At 52.5% G+C, this 14648-nt stretch overlaps 1 protein-coding gene across 15 annotated transcripts in view; it reads right to left on the bottom strand.

The window, feature by feature from the left end:
* Positions 1 to 14648, bottom strand: part of FNBP1 (formin binding protein 1) — an 887470-nt gene that overhangs the window by 706244 nt on the left and 166578 nt on the right. For all 15 annotated transcript variants that reach the window (XR_015296123.1, XM_086924822.1, XM_086924824.1 and 12 more), the window contains exon 2: positions 7463 to 7578. Coding sequence is in view for 14 of the 15 variants with exons in the window: in XM_086924822.1 (XP_086780948.1) it covers positions 7463 to 7578 (116 nt within the window). In the remaining variant the exon portion in view is untranslated. The remainder of the gene's footprint in view (positions 1 to 7462; positions 7579 to 14648) is intronic.

The raw sequence follows: 14648 nt of genomic DNA, 5'->3' as shown, positions 1-14648 counted from the left end.
TGCCCAATCCTGGGTCCAGCGACGCCGACAGCTTCTATCTTCGTGGGACAGCTCGATCCTCCTTCCTGGTCGCCGACAACGCCTCCTGGTCAGTGAGATCTCCGAGCCCAGCGTCACCCACACGCCTTGTCGAGGTGGCTACCATCCGGTGCCCTCCTGGTGCCCACGGACTACTGGCTAGTAGTCTCGAACTTGGTCCCCTCTGCTTTCAGGTGTCATCTTCCATCGATCCAGGCTTGGATCCACCGAACTTTCTTCACTGGTCGCCTGCCAGCAACTTCTTTCTTCCAGGCTCCTGGTCCGTCAACGAGGATTCCCGACGTCCTTTGAGTCCTATGCAGCTGCAGCCCCTGGGCTAGGTAACTTCGGCATTTCGGTGCCCCAGCATAGCCTCAGTATCCAAGGGTCAGAATCTACTTTCGTTTTCTCCCTACCAGGTCGGGTTCGCCCGAGAACACTAACTTTGCAAATTCTAGCTACCATAGACTTTGTCCCGCATCTCGCGTGAGAGTGCACACACTGCACCCGAGTCCCCTGGGTCTCCTAGAAGTAATCTAACGATTCTATAGTCAAGTCCTAGCGATTCCAAAGCCTATTAGTACTGTACTTACCTGCTAGTAATTTCGCATTCCACTTTTCAAGTATATGGTTTTCCGTGCCCCTCGGGCATTTGTATATACTGTGCTAACTTAAGTATTTTTATAAGAGTTTTGGTTTGTGCTTAGTACCCTGTCCTCATAAAGAGTACAGGGCTGTTGTGATTCTTAATAAATAACTGTTTATTTTCATAACACTTGTGTGGTGTCCTTTCACTTGGTGTTCAAGGGGTATATGTGGTATAACAGCTGGCTTAACACGCCCTCTCGAGTCTTTAGCCTTAGACTGCTCGTATCCACGCTACTAGGATAGCTGGTCTATAAGGTTGACTTACAACCAATCATCAATAAGGGTTGCTGGACTGATACATAGTGTTCACTCGAATAGTGAGCACTGCATATCAGGCCACCTTCTCACAGGTAGCACCACCGTTATGGATACTGGCGACTTCATGACTTTCACGCCCTCCTGCCAGATGTATTCGATGATAGGAATAGAGAGTATGATCTTTCTAGTATCCTCCTTGAAGTCATGTAAAAACAGTGTTTGTTTGACAGTAATAGGGAGCTGGAACCTAGTGGCTGATCTCTGGATCAAATTATGAAATACTCAGATGTCTTCAGGAGGAGAATCAGAGGGTAAATGTGGAGGCGGAGATGGTGTTTCGATGATATAATCGTCCTAAGGATCTGGAGCATTTGCCTGGTTAGGTAATTCACCTTCCTCAACCTCTTCACCCGAGGAGGAAGTGTCTTGGTGTCCATTGTCAGGTGGACCTTGTACAGGAGCTGGTGTACTAGGTAGAGCAGGCTCTGGAATTGGAACAGGAACCTCTACTGGCGGAAGTGGGTTCTCTGTCGGAAGTAATTGAGGAGGAAATCTCTGACAATCTGCCAATATAGCTTTTAGGTCTTGAATAAGTGCTGGAGGAAGATGAGCCATCTCCTTCTGTCGAGATTCTTGCCTGTGATGGAACTGGTATGAATGACGTGGAGCCATATATTGCTCATGATAATAATGCTTCTCTTGGTAATGATCATCCTCATTAGTGTCTTGGCACTTAACGTTGAGCTCAGATGGACTATGAGCCACTCTGTACGGATCCTCCTCATCCTCCTCATCATAATCCTCGTCCTCTATGAAGCCCACTAAGAGGTGGGATGGTGGTAGAGGCAAATTTCCTGAAAAGGCTGTTGAAAAGGCCTCTGAAATGTCTTTAATTAGGAAACTCTAGTCGACTGGGTCGTCGACGGCTCTGAAATAAGAATTGTAGGAAGGTCTCTCGTCCACGGTACTGTCGTCAACAGTGGTATCATTAGTGGGCTCGTCGTTGACGGTGTCGTTGGTATCTTCGTCAACGGTACTCTCTTTGACGGCTTCTTCGTCAACGGACTTCGATGATGGTCTCGTCGTAATGGTGATTCTCGTCGATGAGATGAAATTGCCATTGTCGTAACAGGCGACGAGGGTGTCCACGGCGCATACATATTGTCGACAATGAGGTAACAGTAGTTATCGACTCAGATTTCTCGATGTGTTTTCTACGAACTCTGAAGAAGATGATCTTGGATGCTCTGTGAGTGGAGTAGAAGGCGGAGACGATGCTGGCTCAGAGGAATGTTTAGAACTCCTCTCTTTATGAACAGATTTATGTCGAAGAAGGTGGCCTTTCTTTAGACTTGAGCCAGAAGAGTAATCTTGCCTCTCTGAGTCTTGCTGGGAAAGGTACAGCAGATTTTACAGTCTTTAGCCTCATGTTTGGGGTAGAGGCAATAAAGACAATCTTTATGAAGATCATCAACATGGACCCTCTTCTTCCCACAGGTCCTGCAGGAGCGGAAGAGGTCTTTCTTGTCAGACATAGTTGCTTGAAGATCTGAAGAGAAGAAAACTGGGTAGCACTCAAAGAGACTCCCTTCCACACGACGTGCGGTAAAAATCTGAGGAGAACTGCTTCTGTTGGGAGTGTTCTAGAAGGTGCTGATGGCTGATTGGTTGGAGCTGACTTTTTGTCCTTTACCTATAAGGACGTAGATAGGCTACTAAGAAATGGCCTTTGGCCTCTTTTGGGCCTATTTGTTATTTATGGCACTACTTTTGTATTTTACAGTAGAACTTCCATCTCGGCGATGGGGAATGATTCAGGCATGTGAATCTATGAAGGATACCCCAATACTGGATAAGAGTACAGTACACGCTACGAGTCAGTGTGAAGAGCTGTGTCAGAGCTCTCTGTGGGGCAAGTGTTTGCACAGAAGGGTACAGTACGCACTGGGGGTCAATGTGAAAATCTGTGCCAGAGCTCTCTGTGGGGCGAGTGTTGGCACAGAAGGGTACAGTAAACGCTATGAGTCAGTGTGAAGAGCTCTTCCAGAGCTCTCTGTGAGGCGAGTGTTGGCAGAGAAGAGTACAGTAAACGCTATGAGTCAGTGTGAAGAGCTCTTCCAGAGCTCTCTGTGAGGCGAGTGTTGGCAGAGAAGAGTACAGTAAACGCTATGAGTCAGTATGAAGAGCTCTTCCAGAGCTCTCTGTGAGGCGAGTGTTGGCACAGAAGGGTACAGTAAACGCTATGAGTCAGTATGAAGAGCTCTTCCAGAGCTCTCTGTGAGGCGAGTGTTGGCACAGAAGGGTACAGTAAACGCTATGAGTCAGTATGAAGAGCTCTTCCAGAGCTCTCTGTGAGGCGAGTGTTGGCACAGAAGGGTACAGTAAACGCTATGAGTCAGTGTGAAGAGCTCTTCCAGAGCTCTCTGTGAGGCGAGTGTTGGCAGAGAAGAGTACAGTAAACACTATGAGTCAGTGTGAAGAGCTGTGCCAGAGGTCTCTGTGGGGCGAGTGTTGGCACAGAAGGGTACAGTGCGAGCTGTTGGTTGGGTGCAGAGCTGTGCCAGGGGTCTCTGTGGGGCGAGTGTTGGCATAGAAGGGTACAGTACGCACTGTTGGTTGGGTGCAGAGATGTGCCAGGGGACTCTGTGGGGTGAGAGTTGGCACAGCAGGGTACAGTGCAAGCTGTTGGTCGAGTGCAGAGCTGTGCCAGAGGTCTCTGTGGGGCGAGAGTTGGCACAGCAGGGTACAGTACGCACTGTTGGTCGGGTGCAGAGCTTTGCCAGGGGTCTCTGTGGGGCGAGTGTCTGCACAGCAGGGTACAGTACGCACTGTTGGTCGGGTGCAGACCTATGCCAGGGGTCTCTGTGGGGCGAGTGTTGGCATAGAAGGGTACAGTACGCACTGTTGGTCGGGTGCAGAGCTGTGCCAGGGGTCTCTGTGGGGTGAGTGTCGGCACAGTAGGGTACAGTACACGCTGTGGGTCGACGCAGTGCTGTGCCAGGGGGCTCTGCAGGGCGAGTGTTGTCACAGTAGGGTACAGTACATGCTGTGGGTCGGCGCAGTGCTGTGCCAGGGGGCTCTGCAGGGCAAGTGCTGGCACAATAGGGTACAGTACACGCTGTGGGTCGGCGCAGTACTGTGCCAGGGGGCTCTGCAAGGCGAGTGTTGGCACAGTAGGGTACAGTACACGCTGTGGGTCGGTGCAGTGCTGTGCCAGGGGGCTCTGCAGGGCGAGTGTTGGCACAGTAGGGTACAGTACTCGCTGTTGGTCGGATACAGAGCTGTGCCAGGGGGCTCTGCAGGGCGAGTGTTGGCACAGTAGGATACAGTACGAGCTGGTTGTCGGGTGTAGAGCTGTGCCAGCAGTCTTTCTTGGGGGGAGTGTTGGCACAGTAGGGTACAGTACACGATGTGGGTCGGTGCAGAGCTGTGCCAGGGGGCTCTGCAGGGTGAGTGTTGGCACAGTACACGCTGTGGGTCGATGCAGTGCTGTGCCAGGGGTCTCTGTGGGGCGTGTGTTGGCACAGTAGGGTACAGTACGAGCTGTGGGTCGGTGCAGTGCTTTGCCAGGGGTCTCTGTGGGGCGTGTGTTGGCACAGTAGGGTACAGTACGAGCTGTGGGTCGGTGCAGTGCTGTGTCAGGGGTCTCTGTGTCTGTGTGGCGAGTGTTTGCATAGTAGGATACAGTACGAGCTGTGGGTCGGTGCAGTGCTGTGTCAGGGGTCTCTGTGTCTGTGTGGCGAGTGTTTGCATAGTAGGATACAGTACGAGCTGTGGGTCGGTGCAGTGCTGTGCCAGGGGTCTCTGTGTCTGTGTGCCGAGTGTTGGCACAGTAGGATACAGTACGAGCTGTTGGTCGGGTGCAGAGCTGTGCCAGGGGTCTCTGCAGGGCGAGTGTTGGCACAGTACGCACTGTGGGTCGGTGCAGTGCTGTGCCAGGGGTCCCTTTGGGGCGTGTGTTGGCACAGTAGGGTACAGTACGCGCTGTGGGTCGGTGCAGTGCTGTGCCAGGGGTCCCTTTGGGGCGTGTGTTGGCACAGTAGGGTACAGTACACGATGTGGGTCGGAGCAGTGCTGTGCCAGGGGTCCCTTTGGGGCGTGTGTTGGCACAGTACGCACTGTGGGTCGGTGCAGTGCTGTGCCAGGGGTCCCTTTGGGGCGTGTGTTGGCACAGTAGGGTACAGTACACGATGTGGGTCGGTGCAGTGCTGTGCCAGGGGTCCCTTTGGGGCGTGTGTTGGCACAGTAGGGTACAGTACACGCTGTGGGTCGGTGCAGTGCTGTGCCAGGGGTCTCTGTGGGGCGTGTGTTGGCACAGTAGGGTACAGTACACGCTGTTGGTCGGTGCAGTGCTGTGCCAGGGGTCTCTGTGTCTGTGTGCCGAGTGTTGGCACAGTAGGATACAGTACACGCTGTTGGTCGGGTGCAGAGCTGTGCCAGGGATCTCTGCAGGGCGAGTGTTGGCACAGTACGCACTGTGGGTCGGTGCAGTGCTGTGCCAGGGGTCTCTGTGGGGCGTGTGTTGGCACAGTAGGGTACAGTACGCGCTGTGGGTCGGTGCAGTGCTGTGCCAGGGGTCCCTTTGGGGCGTGTGTTGGCACAGTAGGGTACAGTACACGATGTGGGTCGGAGCAGTGCTGTGCCAGGGGTCCCTTTGGGGCGTGTGTTGGCACAGTACGCACTGTGGGTCGGTGCAGTGCTGTGCCAGGGGTCCCTTTGGGGCGTGTGTTGGCACAGTAGGGTACAGTACGCGCTGTGGGTCGGTGCAGTGCTGTGCCAGGGGTCCCTTTGGGGCGTGTGTTGGCACAGTAGGGTACAGTACACGATGTGGGTCGGTGCAGTGCTGTGCCAGGGGTCCCTTTGGGGCGTGTGTTGGCACAGTAGGGTACAGTACACGCTGTGGGTCGGTGCAGTGCTGCGCCAGGGGTCTCTGTGGGGCGTGTGTTGGCACAGTAGGGTACAGTACACGCTGTTGGTCGGTGCAGTGCTGTGCCAGGGGTCTCTGTGTCTGTGTGCCGAGTGTTGGCACAGTAGGATACAGTACACGCTGTTGGTCGGGTGCAGAGCTGTGCCAGGGATCTCTGCAGGGCGAGTGTTGGCACAGTACGCACTGTGGGTCGGTGCAGTGCTGTGCCAGGGGTCTCTGTGGGGCGTGTGTTGGCACAGTAGGGTACAGTACACGCTGTTGGTCGGTGCAGTGCTGTGCCAGGGGTCTCTGTGTCTGTGTGCCGAGTGTTGGCACAGTAGGATACAGTACACGCTGTTGGTCGGGTGCAGAGCTGTGCCAGGGATCTCTGCAGGGCGAGTGTTGGCACAGTACGCACTGTGGGTCGGTGCAGTGCTGTGCCAGGGGTCTCTGTGGGGCGTGTGTTGGCACAGTAGGGTACAGTACACGCTGTTGGTCGGTGCAGTGCTGTGCCAGGGGTCTCTGTGTCTGTGTGCCGAGTGTTGGCACAGTAGGATACAGTACACGCTGTTGGTCGGGTGCAGAGCTGTGCCAGGGATCTCTGCAGGGCGAGTGTTGGCACAGTACGCACTGTGGGTCGGTGCAGTGCTGTGCCAGGGGTCCCTTTGGGGCGTGTGTTGGCACAGTAGGGTACAGTACACGCTGTGGGTCGGTGCAGTGCTGCGCCAGGGGTCTCTGTGGGGCGTGTGTTGGCACAGTAGGGTACAGTACACGCTGTTGGTCGGTGCAGTGCTGTGCCAGGGGTCTCTGTGTCTGTGTGCCGAGTGTTGGCACAGTAGGATACAGTACACGCTGTTGGTCGGGTGCAGAGCTGTGCCAGGGATCTCTGCAGGGCGAGTGTTGGCACAGTACGCACTGTGGGTCGGTGCAGTGCTGTGCCAGGGGTCTCTGTGGGGCGTGTGTTGGCACAGTAGGGTACAGTACACGCTGTTGGTCGGTGCAGTGCTGTGCCAGGGGTCTCTGTGTCTGTGTGCCGAGTGTTGGCACAGTAGGATACAGTACTCGCTGTTGGTCGGGTGCAGAGCTGTGCCAGGGATCTCTGCAGGGCGAGTGTTGGCACAGTACGCACTGTGGGTCGGTGCAGTGCTGTGCCAGGGGTCCCTTTGGGGCGTGTGTTGGCACAGTAGGGTACAGTACGAGCTGTTGGTCGGATGCAGAGCTGTGCCAGGGGGCTCTGCAGGGCGAGTGTTGGCACAGTAGGATACAGTACGAGCTGTTGGTCGGGTGTAGAGCTGTGCCAGCAGTCTCTCTTGGGGGGAGTGTTGGCACAGTAGGGTACAGTACACGCTGTGGGTGGGTGCAGTGCTGTGCCAGGGGTCTCTGCAGGATGAGTGTTGGCACAGTACGCTCGGTGGGTCGGTGCAGTGCTGCGCCAGGGGTCTCTGTGTCTTTGGGGCGAGTGTTGGCACAGAAGGGCACAGTACGCTCAGCGGGTCGGGGGTAAAGCTGTGCCAGGCTGGCATTCATAGCAGCGACTTCCCCGAGCTTTAAAAGCAGAAACAGATTCATCCGCCCTCCCCCCGCCCCAGATCCCGGGGTCGGTTCCAGCCACGGAAGCCAGGGGGGCCTTACCGGAGCTGCTTGGCATAGCTGATCTCGATCTCTGCCCGCTCCTTCACGAACTTGATGTACTTTTCGAGCACTTCGATGCCCCACTGCGTGTGCTTCTCGAGGTTGTCAAACTGATCCTGCAAAAAGTAAGACAAAATAGCGGTTAGAAGCCTGTCCGGAACAAGGGGCGTGCTATCATACAAGACAACAGTGACAGGGACGAGGCAGGAAGCCGAGCCTGGTCCCAAGCCGCCCGAGCTGAGGGTGCTGGCGACGTCAGTCAGACATCTGAGAGACAACAGAACCCTCGACAAGACCCCAGTCTGCAGCCACAGCTGAACCCACCCCTCCAGCCAGGGGTCTATGCAGGGATGTCTGGCCCTCACAGCTCCAGACCCTCTCATAGTGGGGCCTGACCTCGGCTGTCAGACATCTAAGACCACACATGAACACTCGACAAGACATCAGTCTGCAGATAGAGCTGCACCCACCCCTCCAGCCAGGGATCTATGCAGTGATGTACACCTGTGCGACATGTGTGCCCCCTCACAGAGGGCCCCGACCTCAGCAGACAGACACCTGAGGGACAGGGAACAGATGAACCCTCGACATTACTCCTGGCTCTAGACACAGTTCACCCCCCATGCCCCCAGGCAGGGGTCTATGCAGGGATGTACACCTGTGCGACATGTGTGCCCCCTCACAGCTCAAGAACCTCTCAGAGTGCTCAGCCTCGGCTGTCAGACACCAGAGAGAGAACAGGCGAACCCTCGACATTACTCCTGGCTCTAGACAGAGTTCACCCCCCAGCCAGGGGTCTATGCAGTGATGTACACCTGTGCGACATGTGTGCCCCCTCACAGAGGGCCCCGACCTCAGCAGACAGACACCTGAGGGACAGGGAACAGATGAACCCTCGACATTACTCCTGGCTCTAGACACAGTTCACCCCCCATGCCCCCAGGCAGGGGTCTATGCAGGGATGTACACCTGTGCGACATGTGTGCCCCCTCACAGCTCAAGAACCTCTCAGAGTGCTCAGCCTCGGCTGTCAGACACCAGAGAGAGAACAGGCGAACCCTCGACATTACTCCTGGCTCTAGACAGAGTTCACCCCCCAGCCAGGGGTCTATGCAGTGATGTACACCTGTGCAACATGTGTGCCCCCTCACAGAGGGCCCCGACCTCAGCAGACAGACACCTGAGGGACAGGGAACAGATGAACCCTCGACATTACTCCTGGCTCTAGACACAGTTCACCCCCCATGCCCCCAGGCAGGGGTCTATGCAGGGATGTACACCTGTGCGACATGTGTGCCCCCTCACAGCTCAAGAACCTCTCAGAGTGCTCAGCCTCGGCTGTCAGACACCAGAGAGAGAACAGGCGAACCCTCGACATTACTCCTGGCTCTAGACAGAGTTCACCCCCCAGCCAGGGGTCTATGCAGTGATGTACACCTGTGCAACATGTGTGCCCCCTCACAGAGGGCCCCGACCTCAGCAGACAGACACCTGAGGGACAGGGAACAGATGAACCCTCGACATTACTCCTGGCTCTAGACACAGTTCACCCCCATACCCCCAGGCAGGGGTCTATGCAGTGATGTACACCTGTGCAACATGTGTGCCCCCTCACAGAGGGCCCCGACCTCAGCAGACAGACACCTGAGGGACAGGGAACAGATGAACCCTCGACATTACTCCTGGCTCTAGACACAGTTCACCCCCATACCCCCAGGCAGGGGTCTATGCAGTGATGTACACCTGTGCGACATGTGTGCCCCCTCACAGAGGGCCCCGACCTCAGCAGACAGACACCTGAGGGACAGGGAACAGATGAACCCTCGACATTACTCCTGGCTCTAGACACAGTTCACCCCGCATGCCCCCAGGCAGGGGTCTATGCAGTGATGTACACCTGTGCGACATGTGTGCCCCCTCACAGAGGGCCCCGACCACAGCAGACAGACACCTGAGGGACAGGGAACAGATGAACCCTCGCCCATTTCAACCCACCCACATGGTCTGTGCACCTCACATTAGCAGGGAGTACGTGGGCTCCCTTTACCCCCTCCACCCTCCCTGCCCGCCGCAGAGGAGGGTCTGTGCACCTCACATTACCAGCGAGGAGGGCCCCTGTACTCACTTCGGCTCAAGGGCCCCCAGCTGAAGAAGGTCTGTGCACCTCACATTACCAGAGAGGAGGGCCCCTGTCCTCACCTCGGCTCAAGGGCCCCCAGCAGAGGAGGGTCTGTGCACCTCACATTACCAGAGAGGAGGGCCCCTGTCCTCACCTCGGCTCAAGGGCCCCCAGCTGAAGAGGGTCTGTGCACCTCACATTACCAGAGAGGAGGGCCACTGTCCTCACCTCGGCTCAAGGGCCCACCGTGCTGCAGAGGAGGGTCTGTGCACCTCACATTAGCAGAGAGGAGGCGGGCCCCTGTCCTCACCTCGGCTCAAGGGCCCCAGCAGAAGAGGGTCTGTGAACCTCACGTTACCAGAGAGGAGGGCCCCTATCCTCACCTCGGCTTAAGGGCCCCAGCAGAAGAGGGTCTGTGCACCTCACGTTACCAGAGAGGAGGGCCCCTGTCCTCACCTCGGCTCAAGGGCCCCCAGCAGAGGAGGGTCTGTGAACCTCACGTTACCAGAGAGGAGGGCCCCTGTCCTCACCTCGGCTCAAGGGCCCCCAGCTGAAGAGGGTCTGTGCACCTCACATTACCAGAGAGGAGGGCCCCTGTCCTCACCTCGGCTCAAGGGCCCCCAGCTGAAGAGGGTCTGTGCACCTCACATTACCAGAGAGGTGGGCCCCTGTACTCACCTCGGCTCAAGGGCCCCCAGCTGCAGAGGAGGGTCTGTGCACCTCACATTAGCAGGGAGGAGGCCCCTGTCCTCGCCTCAGCTCAAGGGCCCCCCTGTGCTGCAGAGGAGGGTCTGTGCACCTCACATTAGCAGGGAGGAGGCCCCTGTCCTCGCCTCAGCTCAAGGGCCCCCGTGCTGCAGAGGTGGGTCTGTGCCATACATGCCAACCCTCCCGATTCAGGCGTGAGACTACCGATTTGATGGCTAGTCTCCCGCCTCCCGATTCTTGTAATCAAAACCCGATTCCCTGCAGATTGCCAAACTTAGAGCTAAATTGAGTTCGGAAATGACCTCTGCTCTCTGCCCTTTCTCCCCAGCCTCCGAAGTTGCCAATACATTAAAACCCGAGTCCATCCTAAACCCATTGGCTGAAATGTGAGCTTGGGCAGGCCCAGGGGCGAGAACTCCGGAAAGGAATTTTGCCTGGCTACGTCCTGCGTAAAAGTATTCCTCGGTGGGCTTTGGCAGGCACCAGGGATTAGTTTCCTGTGACTCGAAGTAGGCACTGCAGAAACCTGCTCCTGCAATATTGTCACACTCCCTTTGCCTGTCATAGCGTTTTTCTATGCTCCTGATACACGTTAAGGTAAGAAAAAAGAAAAACAAGTGAAACCCATCAATTGTCCCTGGGAGAACAAATGTGTTTCAACCAAGGTTTCTAACTCTGTGTTTCTTTGAACTTTGTAAAACTATGAAAATTAAAATGTTGATGCCAATCTCATTCACACTCTAATCTCCCTCTCCAAGAATTACCTCTGACATTAAAGCTTAACTCTTTGTCCTCAATTTTTTGGGGAGGGAATTAACTTTTTTTGTTGGGTCCATTTCACATAGTGCTTACAAAAACAGAGTTTAGAACTCTGTTTTTGTTAGCGCCAACAATGAAATGCTGATTCTCCCTATACTCAAGGGGCCTCATTTATGAGACTTTGCGTCAGTTTTGCGCTTCAGATGCGTCACTTTTTGTGATGCATCGGAGGCGTAAAACATGCCTCCTGTTGCGCACTATTTACAAAGTGACGCATCTAAGCAGATGCGTCACTTTGTGAATCCCAGCGCTACATTATACCTGCATCAGGTATAATGTTTGCAGGGGGGGCGTTCCCCCGCAAAAAGCCTCGTAGAAGTGACGCAGTGAAATCTATGAGATTTCACTGTCATTTCTAGGACGCCGTTGCGTCAAAATCTTGCGCCTCAGGCGTAAGACTGACGCAGGCCCTTTCACATGGGACTTGCCCCATGTGAAAGGACGCATTGCTGAAGTTGCGTCACTTTTGTGACACACTCCAGCAATGCGTCACTTTTGCTCTTACAGATATGTCAGAAATACTGATGTATCTGTAACTCCTTGTGACCTGATGCGTCATACATTAAACATGACGCATCAGGTATGGCGCAAGGAGTGCAGACTGAGAAGTGACGCATCGCTGCTTTCACGCAGCGATGCGTAATTTCACGCAGCGATGCGTAATTTCTCATAAATGAGGCCTAAGATGTGGTGTTGGGGCCAGAGTTGCATACTTTGGAACTGGGACCCAGTTTTAAGTCCCAGCATTGGCTCAACATCTTGTGATTCTGGGCAAATCACTTAATCTACCCATGCCAATAAACAATGAATGGTGACATTGTGTAATATAGCTGGTGCTTATGTAAGGCGCTCCAGTACCTTTGGGTCAGTTCATGCTACATGAAAAATGAACAAAAAGGTAAAACCAAAGCATTTGCATAAGTAAAGACAAATGGATATCTATTTGTTGGCTGATTTGTAAATTGTGGCTTCCCCGTTTAAATTGTGTGATCTTAGTCAAATACTTTATTTCACCAAAACTCTTTTTTCTACAAGATCGCATATGAAAGCATTTTCAAATATGTGAGTTCAGAATATCAGTTAATCTGGACAGTTGACAGGTTTTACATGACGCATGACTTGCCTCTTATTTCACAAATGGTTTGTGCCTTAAAACTATCACTAGTAAGTATTCTTAGTAAAGTGCTGTAATGTGACGTGATGTTTTAATGTTAAAGCTTTTACATGTTAGAGAAATTCACTTTTTTGAATTTTGAAGAGATTTTGTCATATTTTACGTGATGTTTGTTGTATGATGTACATAGCAAACATTCTCACTGCTCAGCTTGTGCACGAGCCCTAAAAGCCAAGCCACACTCCTGGCTCATCTCTCCCTGTTAATTTTCTGGTTCTCCCCTCTTAGAAAGCAATATCCTTTAATATCAGAGGCAGGTACCCAACTACTGGTTGGCTGAACTGCACAGTGTGCAACTAGAAAATCAGGGATCATTGCTTTGTCCTTAATTCTTGGAGGGGGTGATTATAGTCTGTGACATATACCAACATGTTATTTTTGGCAGTTTTACACAGCACAAACCAAAAATAGGAGTTTGGGAATGATTTCGTTGCACTAGCACTAACTATTGTGCGGCTGCTAAAAATAAAATGCTGACTCAAGGGCCAAGGATCTACTGTCTTCTTTTTTGTCTAACAGAACACAAGCAGTGACCTTGGGATCATTTCAATCCGCTGATCTCGCCCTCCCATGTGGCGTTCCGCAAGGCTCATCCCTAAGTCCGACACTTTTTAACATCTATGTGTCGGACTTAGCTAGGGTTATCAAATACTACCGGATGAGCCTGACCTCATACGCTGATGATACCCAGTTGGTGATTGCCATTAAGAACGATGGCGAGGAAGTATCCGCTCGGTTTCAGGAAGGCATGTTGGCAATCAAGGAATGGATGGCGGAGAACTGTCTACGACTTAACTCAGATAAAACTGAGGTAATGATCTTTGGAAAGTTATCTCCACAGTGGTCTACCACTTGGTGGCCGACTCCACTCGGAGCCCCTCCAGAACCTGTGCAGAAGGTTAGGAATCTAGGAATCATTTTTGATGATAAGCTCAACTTCTCCAGCCATGCTAATCAGGTAGCTTCATCGGCCTTTCACAAGCTTAGGCTCCTCAAAAAAATCCTACCTTATCTTCCAGAGAACGCAAGAAAAACAGTGGTGAGCTCCTTGGTACTTTCTTCTCTGGATTATTGCAATGGATTATTTGCAAATGCGCAGGCACGGGTGGTAGCCAAGCTGCAACTTATCCAAAATGCTGCAGCAAGGCTACTATCCGGCACTCCTAAATTTCATTCTATCAAGCAAGTAATCAGGAACTACCACTGGCTAACGGTGAGAAATCGCATCAGATTTAAAACCTTGTGCCTCACCTTTAAAGCTCTTAATGGTCATGGCCCGGCGTTTCTCAAACATAAACTTCTCTACTATCTACCTAACAGATATCTAAGATCTGAACAGAGGCATCTACTGACAGTGGCGCGTACCAGGACGGTCACATGGGGCGATAGATGCTTCACCAACACCGCGGTCAGACTTTGGAATACTCTTCCAAAGGCAATTAAATCTTCACCCTCACTACTTCAGTTTAGGAAACTGCTGAAAACCTGGTTGTTTGACCAATAATAGTCCAGGGTATCACTTCCGAAGGTAGACAATGCTTAATCAGAGATCTTTAGCAGAGTCACAGCGCCAAGACACCCACGGGTATATGTTGCGCTTTATAAATTTTAAAAATAAAATAAATAATAAAATGATTGCCTGTTGCACAGGCTCTAATCTCCCCTTTCAAGAATTAAGGACAAAGCATTAACCTTTGATGTTAAAGATAGTACCCATCTGGTAGCAGAATTGCACAGCGTGAACCTGGAAAAGTTGTAGATTAATCCCAACTTCTCTGCTCGACCAAAATGTCTGAGCCATCGCTAGTGTGTGGAATACAAAGCATGTCCCTTTATTAGTGGCCCAGCCATCTTCCTGTATAGCTTCAGTGATTCATCGGTACTTTGATAACTTCCACCTTCTGCTTAACAGCATCCAGTAATGTGATTCTGTAGCCATTCCATATGCACCCTTCTTCGTCGGGTATCTTTGTGTAGGATTTTGAACATTCACTAATTTTGATGACAGAAGACACAGAGCTAGATGTGTATTACACCTACCCTTTATTATATATATATATATATATATATATATATATATATATATGTATATATATATATATATATATATGAAGTAAGTGGTATAAGAATCACAACTCAGGTTGACACACAGTCAAGAGGACCTAGAATTGCTGAGGGCCCAATGAACCACCCAAGGTAAGTATATAGGGATCCCACGGAGAGCGTGTGCTGTGTGTGAACACAACCGCAGTCTCCGTACAATTCAATGTGTATATTAGTGCACGGTGCAAACAGTGCTCTAATGTGCTCTCAATAGGTTTGTGCTAATTGAGTGTCATTGAGTGGTTGTGTGCAGGTGCGCCTTC

Source organism: Lissotriton vulgaris, chromosome 5 (assembly GCF_964263255.1).
Source record: "Lissotriton vulgaris chromosome 5, aLisVul1.2, whole genome shotgun sequence".
NCBI classification, from domain to species: domain Eukaryota; kingdom Metazoa; phylum Chordata; class Amphibia; order Caudata; family Salamandridae; genus Lissotriton; species Lissotriton vulgaris.
Note: the sequence above shows the minus strand (reverse complement) of the source record. Positions and strands in the feature narration are given on the sequence as shown.